Source organism: Grammomys surdaster, unplaced genomic scaffold, assembly GCF_004785775.1.
Source record: "Grammomys surdaster isolate TR1022 unplaced genomic scaffold, NIH_TR_1.0 126546, whole genome shotgun sequence".
Lineage (NCBI taxonomy): Eukaryota > Metazoa > Chordata > Mammalia > Rodentia > Muridae > Grammomys > Grammomys surdaster.
This window is the reverse complement of record NW_021621338.1, coordinates 16456068-16473845: the sequence shown is the minus strand read 5'-3', so window position 1 is coordinate 16473845 and position 17778 is coordinate 16456068. Positions and strand designations below refer to the sequence as shown.

The 17778-nt window shown below is 40.8% G+C and overlaps 1 protein-coding gene across 11 annotated transcripts in view; it reads right to left on the bottom strand.

Moving 5' to 3' along the window:
- Positions 1-17778, bottom strand: part of Cadps (calcium dependent secretion activator) — a 434854-nt gene that overhangs the window by 120104 nt on the left and 296972 nt on the right. For 9 of the 11 annotated variants that reach the window (XM_028760516.1, XM_028760517.1, XM_028760521.1 and 6 more), the window contains 2 exons: positions 14417-14553; positions 11107-11294 (listed from right to left, as the gene is read on the bottom strand). In XM_028760516.1, coding sequence (XP_028616349.1) covers positions 11107-11294; positions 14417-14553 — 325 coding nt within the window. Of the gene's footprint in view, positions 1-8847; positions 9007-11106; positions 11295-14416; positions 14554-17778 lie in introns of all 11 variants that reach the window. The other 2 variants (XM_028760520.1, XM_028760524.1) reach the window with 2 other exon arrangements.

Sequence of the window (17778 nt, the reverse complement as noted above, 5' to 3'; positions counted from 1 at the left end):
TCTCTATCTCTATCTCTATCTCTATCTCTATCTCTATCTCTATCTCTATCTCTATCTCTATCTCTATCTCTATCTCTGGTGCTGAGGACTGAACAGGACCTCATGAGAGCTTGGGAAGTCTTCTACTACTGAGGTACATCCCCAGCTACAAGACTGAGCCCATGCTAAGCCTGTCTGTGAATCAAGTCATGCACCCCTTGCCCGAGAAACCTTGGACTCAGCTTTTTTGCTTGAGGCTGAACTGATAAAAACCAAAACAACAACAACAAAACCCTGAATAGTTAGAAGTGCTTCACCTTCTTAGCTTATTCCTGGGATGAAGGGTGATATCACAAATGTAAACTGTTTTGCTTCCTGCCTATTGTTCTGGTGATGCACAGTAAGAGAGTCAGAGGGCTCCTACTTCCCGGCCCCTCCACAGAAACACTGTTCATCTCACTACTGAAGCCAAGTAAATGTTTATTGTTATAATCACTTTAATTCGCTTCTTAATCACCGAATGCTAGTGTGAATAGTTTCACTTTTAACATAAACAAAGCAAATGAAACTCATTAAGTCTGAAAAGCTCTCTGTGAGAGTTTACCTGCAAAATCAGGTGATAAGACAATGCAAGGTCTTGACAGCAAATCCAAACTTTTCTCTTCCCTTCCTTCCTTCCTTCCTTCCTTCCTTCCTTCCTTCCTTCCTTCCTTCCTTCCTTCCTTCCTTCCTTTCCCTCCCTCCCTCCCTCCCTCCCTCCCTCCTCCCTCCCTTCTCTCTCTCTCTTTCTCTCTCTTTCTCTCTCTTTCTTTCTTTCTTTCCTTCCTTCCTTCTTTCTTTCTTTCTTTCTTTCTTTCTTTCTTTCTTTCTTTCTTTCTTTCTTTCTTTCTTTCTTTCTTTCTTATTTAACTGCCAGATTTGTATTCTTAGGGTACTGGTAATAGGGATGGTATTTGGCAAACTTGGTGAGAAGATTCACTGAGTCCCTGCTCACTAAACACCACATTCTTAACATTAGTTTAGTTAAGAACTTGTTTTAGTTAAACTTGTTTTAGTTTAACTTGTTTGTTTATATTTAACTAATATATATATATATATATATATATATATATATATATATATATATATATATATATTTAATTCTGTCGAATAACATTTTCTTTTCCACTGACTTCCATAGTTCAATGGTAATGACTGCAGAGGTGGAGAGTTCAAAGATCAATCTGTGCTAAATATTTTAAGGGACTGCTATCTTCTCTTTCACAGAATTTTCATTTTTTATTTTTGCACATATGAGTGTGTGTGTGTGTGTGTGTGTGTGTGTGAGAGAGAGAGAGAGAGAGAGAGAGAGAGGAGAATAGGCATGCATGTGCTATGGTGTGCATATGAAGGTCAGAAGACAATTTTTGAGAGTCAGTTCTGTCCTTCCACTGCAGGTTCTTGGGATGGAACTCTGGTTGTCACGTTTGAGGTGAGCACTTTGGTTCATTAAGCCATTTTGTTGGCCTAGGAGCTGTGTTTTCTATAAAAACAATATATGCTTTCAGCAGTGCTATGGTCCTCAAACTTGACCATGCCTCAGCATCACTTGGAAACCTTGCAGCAACACAGATCACATGGATCTATACAGAATTCTTGAATTGGTAGGTCTGAGATGGGTCTGAGTACATCTAATGGGTTCTGTGGTTCTGAAATCGTATAAGAACCATCTATCTATCTATCTATCTATCTATCTATCTATCTATCTATCTATCATGTATCTACCAATCATCTGTCTGTCTGTCTGTCTGTGTTTAGTAACAAATACAAACACAGAAACTCAGTGGAGGCGCTTCCAATTTCTGAAATGATGCTTTTGTCTTGGTGCATGGCTTTTGGTGTATGGATGATAGATTCTAGTTGAGGGTGATCCTAAGTGTTGTCCACTTTATCCTTTGAGACAGTTTCCCCCAGAACTTGGAATTTGTCAGTTTACCTGGACTGGTTGGCCAACCAGCAAGCCCCAGGGAATCATTCTGCCTCCTGTTTCCCAGTGCTGGCCCACCTTTGTTTGCAAAGTGTGCTTCATTGGCTGAGCCACCTCACCAATCCCTTGACAGGATGTTTTTGATCCAAGGTTCCTAACTCCCCCAAGGTAGAGAGGAGAGTTTGTAAGAGGCATACCACCTCTTTTTGAGTTGCTCTTCAGTTCTCAAAGGGGCACTTAGAGTTTCTATTGTCCCAGGAAAACAACAATGGCTTCAGAGCAAATCCCAATAGTAGAACGAGGCTAATGTATCAAAGAGGACAGTCTTTTATACTTTTTTTATTTCCTTCTGAAAACATGAGAAGTATTCTTTAATTTTCATAATATAGCTCAGTATCTTTTTCACTTTTCCACTCAGTGTATTTATGAATCACAAAGAAGAGAAAAGGAAAGATTTCTAAGCTTTTTATTCAAAAGTCCCAGGTTGGGATGTATCTTCATTTGAATGGAATGCACGTCCAGGAAGCTGAGTGTCCCCTTTTTTATGCATGACTGTACACCCCCTGCCCCACTAGGTTCTGGCTTCTTAAGTACCCACTGCCTCACTAACTGCTCTGGACTTACTACCTCATTATTTATGCTGAAGGGTTTCCATGAAGGCAGTACCTAAATTTCTCAGCCACTAAATGTCTCAGCTGGACTCTCTAGCTCAGATCCTCTCTTTGAAATTTCAACAGTAAGTGAGCAAGGCAGATTGAGAAGAAGCAGGTGGAATGAACTATCTCAGCAGCTGGGTCGTGACCAAACTGTATTTATAAGCCTGTAACTCTTCATCTCTTACTCTACTTAGCCTTCCGATAGCTGCAATCAACCTTGTGAGGTGGAGGCTTAGACAGGCATTTTGGAAGCTCACAGGCAATTCAAATGCAGAGCCTGGGCTCTGACCTGGTTGCCACTCTTTAGCTTTCTTGATTCCTTTTCCTTTTCTATTCTATGTGTTCTCTAATCAGAGCTTATTTAATACTCAGACAGTGTAAGGTCACAGAAGATACATTCCTTCCTTCCTCACATCTCAGGCTCAAATAGAAGCTCAGAAGCCTGTAAATGATGCTTAAGGAACACACACATGTACACAGACTTGTATATAAACACACACACACGCACACACACACACACACACACACACACACACACACAGAAGTGGGGGGGGGCAGCCCCTGGCCTCTGGTTCCACCTAACTGCACACTGGCTAACTTCATTTCTTGTATATCATGATCCCAGGAACTTGAGACAATATGCAGGTCAAGTGTAGTCATTTTTGGAGCCTTGCCGAAGACTGGAAGCTCTCTCTCCCACCTGCAGGCCATCACTGGAGCCAGAAGTGGGTCTCTGCATCCACAGCAGACTATATTGCATCTGACATGGCTGGCATCTCTGGAATCCACCTTTCAAGTTTTCGGCAAACCATTTTCTCACTGTCCTTCACAAAGCTGACATTCTCGGCAACATGATAGGAAAGATGTCATGTCGGCTGCTCTTCAAGTTCTTGTCACCGTGGTTAGCACCAGTTCTGTCATCTCCACTCTCCTCACTGTCTCCCATCTTGAGCCATGTCACAAATAATAATACATCTGGAGTCGCATCTATCTCTTTTTCCTATTTCATTTTTTATCAAATCAAAGCTATCAAATCCAGCATTCATCCTTTGGGTTATCAGTTATATAAACTTTCTCCCCTTATCCTGGTATTTCCAAGCTAAAGATGATTCACTGATATCTTCTGGAAAATTAATTCAATAATAGCATGTACTGGGCTTGTAGTGCAAAACCATCTTGATACTTGAAATTACTAAAGCAGTACAGTTAAATCTTCATTTTGTGTCAGGAAGTGACTGACCTCTCTATTAGCTAAACTGTCACGGTACACCCTGATAAGCACCCAGATTATTAGCATTTAATTACCCCCAGGGCATGGCTCTATACATCATGTTGAAATCTGGGTTGCAAAACCTTTCAAAAGTAAGATGCCTTTTCCAAAAAGTCAGGATGAAAAATTAATTCAAAGCACACAGTGATTGATGTGATTTGGTGATTAAGTGCCAAATCCAGGTGTAAAAAGAAACATATGAATTCACCAGAAGATGAAAGAGCGTCTGGTCCACAACTCTGCATAGAACCAGCTTTCAGCCTCCAATCAGTACCAACAAGGGGTAAAACTCCAGCTGAAGAGGGAATATACTTTCATCTCCAAATGCAAATGTCCACATATGCTGGTGCAGGCACTGTAAACACGATATATTCTTTCTCTCCAAATGGATGCATGCCTGCAGACCACATTATGGATCCATGAAAATGTCCTTAAACAAGCATGATAACTGAATCTTACTTGCTACTAAATTGTTCCAGCCTAGAAACACGAGCATTTAAAGGGACAGAGCAGGACAGAGTGTCAGGCATTCCTTGCAATGCTCCCTAAATAAAACAATTACATCAGATACTCTGATAATATTCCATTTAAAAATATGTTTATAATATCTGGCAACTCTTCATTTTTATAATTTTTAGATGTTCTCCCCGAATTTGATTTGAGCGTGGAGTATTTTCCTTTGTTTCTTGGGCAGTTGATAGATATAAATTCAAGAGAGTACCAAACCACCAGCAGCCACTAAAACCAGTCACTCCCATCCTCCTGCTTGCTCCCCAAATGGCTTCTATAATCCTAGGTTAATTATAATTTATAATTAAGACCCTCATATCCCATAGCCTCTGCTTCATCGTGAATGCCAGCCCTATCCCTTTCCTCTCCTTCCCTCCCAGCTCATGCCCTTTTCTAATTATGCCCTGATGCCCTGGGGCTCAGATATGCTGCTAAAACAAATATATCAAAGTGTTTGTGTCACAAATGGCAAAACATGAAGAAAAACAAGTAGTTTCTACACAATTGCAAGTGGGCGTTGTAGCTTCTTGGGTTGGCTAATAGGAAATTTCAAAAAGAGTATTGGAGAGGGCAACGATTCCAGGAAGCTCTTTTATGACTTGGTTGCAGCTTGTTTCATCTGAAGTTATGACTCAACAATACAGAAGCTTTATTCAACCTATTTTAAGCATGGGAGTGGTTAAGAAGCTTCCCTCACTGAACAGTCACCAGGAATATAGATGCTATTGGAATGTTGGCAATAGTAAGCGAAGCTCAGGCTTGAGCTGGGTGCTGAGTGAACACAGAATCCAAAGATGACCGAAGAAATGACACAAGATATAGGAATGCATTTCACCAAGAAAGGGGCCAGAATTTCATAGATTCTCCCCTTGGAGGAATAAGAGCAGATTGATGAAGACTGAGAAGCCATGGATTTGGATTTGACATTGGAGACCCTAAGTTAGCCTTTTGGAGTGGTCACAACAGTAATGTGTGTGGGTTTTTGTTGTTGTTGCTTTTTAAAAAAAAACTGTATCACATATATGCTCAAAGTGTGTGAAATCTGCAAACAGTTTTGTACAAGTGGCTTCAGTGACTCCAGGGTGAGGAGGGCACGCTGTGGGATTTTGGGCAAGAGCTACCAACTGCACAGACTTCACAAGACTTCGTGCTGTTCCTAGCTTCCTTCAGGAAGGCAGTTACAAGGTTGTTTAAATGAAGGCAACAAGTCCAAAGAGAATTTTTCTTTGGCTATGAGAGATGCATATTTTCATTGGAAACTTATTTGGAATTTACCCTCCCCCTCTTTCTGGTTATGTGAGTATGGCTGTTTAGAACTTAGGGATGTTTCATCCAGGCACAAGGCTAATACCTGTTCAGAGTTAGATGTAAACCAGCGACCTGTTCATAAATGTATCATTTCTCTGTGTAACCTGAGACCAAGAATACAGATCACTAATTAGACTCTACCCATACCTGTTCGCTGCATAAAGCACGGTTTTCAGAGTTCTCTGTAAGGCAGATCTATACCTACATAGGTAGATACTGGCTTTGTATTTGGGAGAAGAATTAAAATGTACTAGACATAATGGTGTGTATGTGGGGTGGGGGGTAAAGAGGTGGAGATAGGGTTAAAAGAAAGAAAAAAATACGTAACTCAATGCTAGACACCAGAACACACAATAAAGCAAAACAAAACAAAATAACCACCATCTGACACTAACTGAATGAGGCAAAGACACCATAAATACACCAACTGTTCGGTCCCTGGGAGAGAAGACAAAGACCTTGACTACCGTAGTGGCATCAAAGAGAGACAGAAATGGAAATACCTGAGATAAACCTAATAGCATTGATTGGACCAGGAATTGATTTGTCATGTGCTATGAAGGAAGAGGATTCATGCATGCAATGGCTGCTCAGCTTCTGTCTTGGGCAAGCAGGTGGGTGATTTAGGGACCATGCTGGATGAATGGAGAAGAGTGAGCTCAGATTCGAACCCACAGGATGCACATAGGTTGTGAGGATGAACAGAGCCTTGACTCAAACACATCTCCCCAGATGATCTTTGGACACATTTTCAGAGATGTTTCAGAATTCGTGCCCTCTTACATCTGCCTGCAGACTCATTAATCTAGGCAGCGAGCTGTGGATTGAGGCGGTTGGCACTATGGATTTGTTAATTGCTGATACAATGTACTTTCTATGCAGGCCATATGTGAAAAGCAGCAGTGGCATTCAAGAAATGTTAAATAATAATGTAAATGAGAAAATTTTCCAATCTCAATCATAAAGGGATCCAAGGAACATTGATGCAACTTGCAATCATCGGAGCTGTTTGATTGCCTTGTCACTGTGGGACAGTGACCAAAGTGATGCTAATCTAAATGTCATCTAGAAAGAATACTAAAAATATTATGGTGAAAATTAAGTACTGCAACCTTAGGAGCTGATTTAAAAATGAGAAGATATAGCAATTTACATCTGTGGATTTTGTGATCGCCAAATGCAACCAGCTGAACACGTTCACATTTTCCTTTAGTTTGCTCGCTCTCTTTTGGGAAAATGGGTTTAGCTCTAAAGAGTTGGCCCAAACTAATATTCATTCAATTAGTCTAAAAGTTTGATATGTATGAGAATCACTTGAGTTCTTTTATTCATCATGCTTAATTATCTCATTATTAAATTTTAATAGTTCAGGTAGGAATTCCCCAGAGGACTTTTGGCTGCAAATGGGATTCAGGAATCAGAATTATTTTCATTTCCTTGCCACAAGTGGTTCAAATGTACAGTAATGAAACAGCCAAGACCTTGGCAAGATGTGATCTGCAGCCAAAATCATGGATGGAGTATATTAGAAGTGCAGATTTCTGGCTCCATGTACAATCTGCTGACTTATCTGAGGGTAGGAACACATGCACTGTATTTTGTTAGACTCTTCTTTGTGACTCATGTAAACCCCAGAGTGTGGAGACCACTGCTTTTATGGAGCAACACAAAGGAACAGGATCGATGTAAAAGAAACAGCAAAAATAACAAAGGGGAAAAAGCATATCAGCCAATCACTTGGGAGTATTATTTAAAACAAGATTCCTCTACCTCAATGCCACTGTCATTTGGGCCTGAGTGTTACTGGGTATTTAATAATACCTCCATGCCAATCAGAAATATCTCCAGACCTCACAAAAAATCTTCCTGAGGAAAAACTCACCATGTTTAGTCCTGTCAAATACACAGGAAAGCTCCCATTGGGTAGTTCTTTATATGCTAGGAAATAGGTCATAGTCCAGTGAGAGCTGCCTTTCAACAGGAACTACTTGCTCTGCTCTATGCGGATGATGCCAGGTCTAAAAGCAGCACTCTGGACAGCTGCCATGGTGGCTTCTTGAGAGACCCTTCCAGCACTTTGATCCTGACAGAAAGTTGCTGTTTTCTTGCAGGTGGCTAGGGACAGCAGAGCAAAACACAAGCAGGAATTCTGCCTCACCATCAACCTTATTCAGGAGGAAGGTGAGTGATCAGGTGGTTCGGGGGTTTTCCTTGATATTCACTAATAGCTCTGCATATTACGATGGACAGCTTTTTGCATTCTCTAGCGAGCAAAAGTTCCCAGGTGCACTTGAGGCTTCCATAAGTTCACTGCATACACAAGGCATAGAAATGGCCAGTAGATAAATGAACATTGAAACATACAGGATCCTTGCCTATGACCATCTAATTTGGACAAGTCTGTCCAGAATTGCGGCCAAGGATAGGGAGAAGAGTATAAGAAGAGACTGAGAATAGTGAATAAGTGATGTCTAAGGAGGATGGCACCACTTTTCCCAGTAAAAGAAGAGAGTATCACTGAAGGCCAACATAGAATTAGGTAGACAGAAGCTTAGAACTTCATGCCTTGAAGATGACGATGGGTGGCTCTACTAACAGCCATTGGTCTAGTGATGGGTTTTACTCTGTGCATTCTTATAACTCACTATTTCAGATAGGTTTCTTCTTAACAGATGAGTTTGGAAATGAGGAAGATTTGCTTAAGAAACTAGATCCGTAATAAATGTATGGGCCTGTTTAATGTTATGCCATCTTATTTGCCTCTTGAGTGCTAGTTTACAATTACAGAGCATACCTTTGTTTATTACGAATAACTAGTAAGGCATCAGACAACTAACTAGACACGATGACAAAACAAAAGAACAAAACACAACAACAAGAACAACAATACCCAAACCAATCTGACTCACTTCTGTTCGCTTATTACAAGGTTAGTCTTTCCAACACCAAACACCTGATGTAAATTTAGTTCCAATACACATTTTTCCATTTATAAGATGTTTTATGAAAAATTGAACGTTTGGAAGCCTTTTAAGGATTCTGGTTTAGGGGATGCATAAAGCTGTTGTTTGCAAACACGGACGTGGTAGCATGCATGCAGGGACAGGGACAGGACAAAGGGGCTGAAAACACAAGCTAACACATACATGGCTTCTTACCTTTTTTGCTCTTGACTTGGGTGGAGTTTGGACTCTTTTCTTTTTTTTGATTCTCTTCGTGGATCTTTTTTAGCCTCTGGTTCAGGAGAAGGTGGAGATTTGCCCCCTTGAAAGTCTGTGTTTGATAGTAGCCCACTAAGATGCACATGCATTTGTTGACTTTGGAGAGGGAGTGGTGGCAGGGGCATGCATAGAGGGTGGCCAACCATAGAAGAACCAAGAGCACGCACACATGCACAAACAAAAAGAAAGAAAAAGAAGGATGCATCAAAAAGCAAAGGCAAATGCATTCAAACTAAAGTAATAAGCAAAAAAAAAAGATGCAAAACGCATAAGGAAAATCAGAACTGAAAAGGAAATAAGAAATCCCAAACTGTTCCCACGACAAGATGTATAAACCTAACTGTGAATCAAGTGGCAGTCTTACAATATGAAACCCAGACAATGTGTATCATAATTCATGATGATGTTTACCAGGGAGTTTACAAAAACATTTCATTATTTTATAACACTTTCTTATTCAGTAACATATGTAGAATACAGTGTGACAACCCAGAGAATATAATGCAACTTCTCTCTCTCTCCCTCTATAAAAAATTCAATCCAAGAGGCTGTAACAGATAGTCATCAAAGTGTACATATTTATAAAAGTCCAAATTATGCATGCTCCAACCCAGGTATCAGAGTCTTTATGAGTATCTTTTATGCAAATAAAAGGTCATGTGTTGGGCTACGGAGCCATAACAATAGATGAAGATAATCTTATTGTCTGTTAAAATATTGAAAGCTACAGTGTTATTGTTATCTAGCTCTAAATGATGGAGTCGCATTTCATAAAAGTCTATCAGTACTGGAGACAGGAAAAGCACAGAACAAATCCCACAGATATTCCAGGACTGTGTGGCTTGCAAAGATGAGGAAGGCTGACACAACCCTGGCTTCAAAGCCAGGTAGTCTGGACTGGTTTCTTCCCTGACGTGGATTTCCCCCGAGTGACAACTTGTTCATCTGAGGCTTGTTTTCCAAAGCTACCCAGCTGTCTTCTGCTGCCTCCCCTGGCTATTGGCAGGGGCGCTTTGGAATATCGTAGACTTATCTTTATACTAACGTGTGTGGCTACATACATTGAGATGGTAAGCTGGCTGTGGCAGTGTGGAAATTTATTCCATGCCTCTAGAGCCAAATGGCAATGTTCTTAAATTATTTGCTTCTTTGCATTATTCAGAACATGGCTTTTTTTTCCTTTCAGGAGCTGAGCAAGGTCTAAAGAAATAGAGTACTTAGTATAGAGTCAGGAGACTTGTCATTCTGGTCTTGTTTGTGAAACCTACAAACTGAGGGAGTTGGTTAGCTTGTGATCGCCAAAGTTCTTCCCACTTCTGAGGATATATTCAAAGTGTTCCTGGCATCTTGGCTTCCAGCTTTACCTATCTTGCTTCAGCTCTAGCAATGTGCTTGGCTTCCGTCTTCACAGGACAGTAGTACATGCTGTTCCTTTTGCCTGGAGCCACTTGACTCCTACGCATGTGCATGCGTGAGTTCCCTGCTCTAGCTCCATCTCCTCAGGGAGGTTCCCCACTGCCATTCTGACACATTATCCGACTCGACTCATACTCCTTATTGAACTCTACCCAGAATTTAATTCCTTTTCTTTCTTGGTTTTTATTTTTCACCATGTGTACAAAATGCAAACCCGAGTCTCACATCAGACAAACAACCATCAAACACTCCTGAAATGAACGGTAGTATCAACAAAGGCAAAATAGCGATCAGTTTCTTACCAAATTTTGGCTGTTTTGTTGAGTTTTTTATGTTTGCAAGTATCCTCTCAACTCTATGAGAAAACTGTCATTCGCATTTTATAGACCAGGAAACTGTAATTTTGAGGATTTAATTACCAATCAAGGTCACTGATTTTTTTTTAAAGCAAAAGCAAATAAAAAACCAAAAACTCACCACCAATGATGATTACTGCCTAGACTGATTTAACTCAGGCACTCCCCTAGAAGGACTGTTTGCTATTTCTTCACAGTGGTCTAAGGAAAGGAAACTAATTTAGCATGCCTCTCTCTCCCTTTCTCCCTCTCTCCTACCCTTCTCACCCACTGTATGTATGGGTCCCCTTCCCAGTATGTATGTGTACCACTGGGTAAATAGGGATAGATGGTGAGTTAAGGTCAATCTTTCAGACAGAACTAGTTACAAACCACTGGCAGTTTCTTTTGAATCCTTTAGAAACAGCTCCAGACTCATGCGTACCTGTTACCATGGACATGGGATGCGCAGAAGGCAAAGCTGTAGTGAAGAAGCGTGGGGTCGATCATGGCGCCATTTTCTGCCCGCTCCAGCAAGTCTCTAAGGTAGCAGAGGTGGCGATGACATCCTCGGACTCCATTTCGAGCACAATACTCGTCTAATACAAACACCTGACCAGGACTGAACCAGCCCTGTAGGGAAATAAAGGAGAGGCTTTCTTTTAAATACAGGTTGCTTTCTGGAGAGCTGCTAATATCAGCAGAGGCTAGATGAAGGAACTGATAAACAGCCAATGTTAACTCTTTTGATTGCAGGTGGGTAAGTTAACTGAATTCAGGGATGCCATGGGATTTCAATGTTATTGTTAGAGCTGTATCAGCAAGCAGCATGCTTCTAGGAAAAGAGAATAACCAGGGCTCCAACATGTACTTGAGGGGGTGAAGCTGGGGCAGAGTCTGGCAAGGGAAAATTGTGATATAAATGGATATAAATGCCTTCAGTTGGTAGACAACTTGTGCTTGACAAATAGCTTTCAGCTGAGCCTTCTAGTAAGCCAGTGAGGCAGACAAGACAGGCACAGAGTCTGGATCAGAAAGCTGCAACACACACCAGACTCAGCCCAGCTTCTACTCTGGATCCTTATGTTTCCCTGTCTCAGGGCGTAAAGGAAAATTTAAGCTGGTTTACACATAGACTAAACTTTGTAAATTGTTACACCTTAGAAGAATTTTTCAGTGCATTTTCAAATGAAGGTAATAACATACTATTCCTAAGAGTTAGAGTAAGTACGTTTTCCAAGGATTCAACTGAACAAAAGAGAGGTTTCTCATGACTGCATTTATAGTTCTGCCCTACCCCCTGCAATTACTTGTTTTCCTGTTTATATTTGCTCACCATGAGACCAGCCAAACTTTGCTGTAAAAGAGAATCCAGATGGAGTATCTGATAATAATTCAGTGGCGTGATGGCTAGAAACCAGGGCTTTTCTTATGTAATTCGAAAGACAGGTCCTTAGAAAGGCCAAGTGACTTGGCATTGAGGGTCAGTATGGATAGAGTCTAAAATCAAACCATATTGTCTCATTTCCTTGCTATCTGAAGCAACAAATAAACCAGTCTGGGAGGCAGTTTCTAGATCGGACATTGGGCTCTTTTAAACAAACTTCATTTTTCTTTGAAGATCTCCTATGAGTTGTTTTTTGAGTATTACTGCAGCTTGGGTGGAAGGGATGAGAGGAGATGGTGATGTGGAGCAGGGAGAGGCCAAGGGAGTTTGGGAGGGAGGACTTTGCAATGCTCTCCTCATGTATTAGGATCTGGGGATCTTCAACTGGCAACATGCAGCTCAGTGATGCATCCAACGAAACACGGCATCTTTCCTATTTCAAATTATAAGTTCCTGCAGAGGGCGGGAGAGTAGTTGAGGCAGTGGGCTGCCCCTATAGGCAACTTCTTTGCCACTCCATCTGCTACCCCAAATGCTAAATCTTAGAGACAACACTGCTGTGAAAGATTAAAATATATTTTCTACGACTCAGATGACACCAAGTCTTTTGTAGATGCCAAAATAGCTGCTTTGAAAAGAGTTGAAGAAATATCAATTAGGAACTGAGTCGAAGACACAGAAAAATTTATGTATCCCTGCTGGTCGGTCTCCAAAACCAACTGAAAAAAAAAAGACTGTACTAATGAGAAAAATGGAATAGAAAGATAGGGGATAAGGTCCTTTACATTTCTGTTATTTTCTGAAACTCTGGCCTTAATTAATAGATTCAGGTGTATAAACAGGAAAGGGAGTTGCTCTGGATCACTCACAATTATTGTTTTTAAATTTGGACTATATAGTTAAGCCTAGAGTGACTAATGGGAAACAAGCATCAGCCTGTTATTTCTGGTTAAATCTTTAGAGGGCATTCATTAATTCTCCTTTGTGGTAAATTTCAGAATGAAAAAAAAATGTTTTCAAACACTGATGCGAACAAAATTTGTAAAGGTGAAAACGTCTCCAAGTGTAAACATGTCTCAAAGTGTTCATCAGGTGAGAAGAATTCCTGCAGGAAGGGTGGCTACGCTGAAGCACACCTCACGAATTCATAAATGTAATTAGAGATGCATAATAGTAGGAAATCTATTTGAGAAAAATGGACTTGAGATGCAAGGTAAGTTTCTTTTTTATTTGTTTGCTTTGTTTTTGTTTTTTAAGTCAATGTAGTGTTCCTTTCCAACTTGGCAAAGAGTCTCCAAAGATGAGATTCTAAATGAGATAATGTGTCACTGTGAGCCATAGATTAATAAATTATCTCACAGAATCCCACTTCTATTTTTAAGATGATTTTAACCTCTTTAAAAAACACACTATATTTTCAAGCAGCAAAAAAAGGGAATTTAAAATAATCATTCAGAATAAGGGTTTATGCTAATGTAATTTAATTATATAATATTAATGTTACATAAATATATTAACTTCCATGTTTGAAGTCAAGGAGAAGAATTGCTCTCTGCATAAAATAGTTTGATCACCCCCCCTCCTCCTTTTCTGTCTACAAAGTGGGATTAGTAATATTTAAGCTTAAGAAATAAATTCGTCATTTAGAATCTGAAGACAGAAACGAACTGAATCTTTGTCATGGTTTGGGGCTTGATAGTTTTAAATTAAAAATGTGTTTTCAAAAATCTAGTAAATACGTAACAGTCTTTAAGCTGAACTAATTTGACTGAGGGTTTAAAATGGGATTTCAGGGAATGTAAAAACCCTGCTGGGTGGCGGAGCTTCTAAATGCCTACTGCACCTTTAAAATTTTCCTTCAAGGGTAAAGACGGTTCTGAGTATGAGAGAAAAGGTGCCACCCAAATAAGCAAGCCCAAGTCCATTAAACTTATGGCAGTGGAGCGTATTAGAAACTGTCTCGATCTTTATAAGTGACAGAAGCACTGTATCCCTTAATGAGCTAAGAGCACCAGGTACAAGATAGAGAGGGTATCTACAGCAATCAGGCAATTTTTATAAGTTCATCATGAGCAGGTGCCAAGCTCAACCACCTTCTTAGGAAGATTTTTCACGTAGCAGCTGAAAAGGGAGAAGCTAAGATGGGGTGGCTGGGGAATTGGCTATACCTCTCATGAGCACTTCCTCTAACTCACATCGACTCTTGAGTAAATAAAACTACTGCCACATTAAAGACGTGCTTATAATTGTTAAAGGGGTTTTGCAGGGAGTGGGTAGAGTTCTGACATAAAGGTAGAGGGATATTTGATTTTTTTTTTTTCAAAGAAATGTCATGTTGCAATTGCTGTACATCAAAGGATATACTTGCCAGGCAAGAATAGGAATCATTTAGTCTGTGATCCAAAGTCAGCCGCTGCACCATCTCAAAGAGGGAAGCGTGGTCAAAGTTACAGGGGTTGGAAGAGATAAATTCATCCATACCATGCTTCTGAGCTCTATCTGCGTCTGTTCATTTACACATGTGGAGAGAGACACAATTTAGAGAAACACATCACAGGTTTTTTTGACATTTCAGATTTACAGGATTCACTAGGCATTGCGAACATCAGCTGCCTCCCTGCTGCCCCCCCACAGCCCCCGAGATCGTCTTTGACCCCTCCGCCCCCCCATTGTCAACTTGCATCACTTACTGGTAAGTTTATTGCATTTAGGCAAATATATATTGGCATCAACATGTTTATTAAATGATCACAATTCCAGTGCTTCGTGTTGCTCTTTAAACCATGCATGAGACCGTAACTTCGCCTGCATCTCACCGAACACTGAAAGCAGATCGGATCTTTGCTGATAGCAGTCTAGCTAGGTTTGCGAGTTCGTAACAGGCTCTGCCATTCCAGCGGTTGTGTCTAGAGTAATTTCTCTGTGCTTATTGGACTTATCTGGGGAAAGGCTTATGCTGGTTTTCAGCAGAGTGACAATATTTGTGTCATCCCCTTCCAAATTCTCATTGCCAATTTGGTGTCACAAAAGGTTTGATTCCCAATCCTCCAAAATTAAGAGTTTTTTTTTTAATTTAAATTTAAGATTTTCAGTGAAACTGGGAGAATAAGTTAAGTGGGGATTTAGTGTTGGATAGGCAAGGACGTTGCCTGTGGGGCACATACTCCATCAGTAAACAGAAACTACCCTGTGAGGGCTTCGGTCTGCCACTTATTGTGAGTTAATAGTCTCCATATATTCACACTTTTCCTTACAGGGTGAAGGCTGTAGGCAAAACCTCCTAAGGGCTAACTAATTAATCTCAACATGTGTAACTAAAATAGACTATCCTTAGCTGGCAAAATAACTCAGAGAATTTAGCTCAAGTGCCACTAAGAAAAATCCTCAAAAGGTAGGAACGGAGGTCTTTTTTTTCATGGTAAAGAGATCTGCTCAGTCGATCCCATCTCTCCCTCTCCTGATATCCAACTACGATAAGGTGGAATCTCAGAGGGAATCGAGCAAGATTTTATTCATCTTTTTGAATGCAACATTTTACTGGGATGCAGGGACCTGCCAGGAGCCAGCAGAGCAATCAGGGCAAAGGAAACTTGATTTCTGACTTGAGAGGGTGTTTGAATAATATTTTCCTATGTGGCCTCTGTCCCAGGAAGGTTTTATTTATTTTTTCTTTTTTTCTTTTTTTCCCTTGCTCAGGGTATGGCTGTGAGCTCGTTTTGTGGTAGCGGTGGGACTTTAACACCCTGATTTCTCAGTGACTTCAGCTATCGTTCGAACAACACTGTGCAGCTTGTCAGCTCCTATCCTTTTTAAAATCTTGGGCGTTTTGCAGAGGAGTAGTGAGTGGTCAGTGTTTGCTTAAGATGTATTGTTTATGCCCAAGACACACAAAAGCAATGTCTCGAGAAGGCAAGTGGTAAAATAGTATCTTAACAGACAAATTGTCCATTAAAATGATAAACAAAGGCCTTGGGAAGAGATACTATCTGTGCAGAAATTACATTAGAGGATCTATCAGAACACTCCTTGCCGTGGTAACGGTCTCAGACTCATCCTTAGGGAAGGGCTTTGAAGCTGAGCTTGCTGTATGACCTAGTGGCTTTCTTTTGCTTTGATTGCTAAGCTTCAGGACCCTTGGGACCTTGCAGCTTGCAGGGAAAGCCGGCTCTTTCTGGATATGGAAGTGCTACTTGTGGCCCAAGGCAAGGAAGTATCTTCCACTTTCTCCTACTCAGGATTCCTGCTGGGAGGAAGCCCCTTACAACAATTGGACCACCGTTCTCTAGCTCCTACCACAGACACTGCCCTCACCATCTATCCTGTGACTCCCAGGTAGATTAATTCAGGAAGAAGAGAGTGTGTGGGTGCTTGAATTGCTCATCCTGTTACATCCTCATGGAGAGCCACACCCACCCCCTGCCTCCCAGATTTATCAGGCAGCTTGGCTAGCTTCAGAGCCTTGCTCTTGGATTTCTCAACAGAGGCTGTACACTGACAAATTGGCCAAGGCCTTACTTTGCCAGTTTGGCTCACCTAGTTTTATCACTCTTCAGTTATGATGGTACAACCCCGGTCAGTCAGCTTGGGGAGGAGGGAGCTCTTTTAAGTATGGCATGGACTTCAAATGTACTTTTAGTTGTTGGAGCCTCTAGAATACTTTGCTGTTGACCTGTTTTGTTTTTCTGGCCCCTCAGGAAATGGTCTGAAGAGACAATTTGGCCCTCTAGGGAGATCTGGACACAGCCAGCCTCCCTGTCTCGAGCTGTCACAGGGCCTCTATGAATCTAGCTGGCTGTGCTGATTGCTGGCGCTGGTTGAGAGTACATCTTGAGAGTTTCCTTCTCTACTGACAGTCTTAAGCAGGCTTATAGAAAAATATGAGTAAAGTCAGCGGTTTCCTCTTTTCAACAGTAACCATAAAAATAAAACATCTTTTTCCCCCTTCATGGCTCTTCTTCCATCTACATGAAGAATGATCCAGAACTGAAATTTATTAGAGTGTGTGTGTGTGTGTGTGTATGTGTGCACGCGCGCGCGTGTGTGTAGGTAACAGGTTAACACTGATTATCTTTCTAAATGGCTCTTAACTTTATTTGTTTTGACCTTACAAGCTGTTAAAAATATTGCATGGATTTCAAGTACCATACTTTTTACTTGTTTAAATCTCTTGAATACTTTATTATTGATCTGTTTTGCTTTTCTGGCCCCTCAGGATATGGTTTGAAGAGAAAGTTTGGCCCTCTAGGGAGACCTGGACACAGACAACCGGATGCAGAAAAAGTCTCTCACTAAATATGGAGCTCATTGAGTCAGCAAGACTGGCTCACCAGCATGTGTCAGGAATCTTCCTACCACTGCCTTCCCAGCACTGGATGTGACTAGCTTCTCTGTGTGTCCTGAGGATCCGAACTCAGAATGGCCAGTACTTTACTGATTAAGTAATCTCTCCAGCATCTGGCCTCCATTTTAAAATAATTGTCATGTGCTGGTGGGATTGGTTATCTCTAAGCCTTGGTTTCCATGTGTGACAGATGAGTTGACATTTCTGTTTCTTTTCTGCCATCTTTGACTGCAGTTTAGTGATCTTTAGGATTCTTGATCTGTAGGATTCTGTACATGAGGGATGGGGCACAATGGTGTGAGCTCTAGTAAGATATCACTACCATCCACTCAGATGTAGACTCATTATCTTAATTGTTATTATAACTCAAGAATTCTTATATGGTGCCT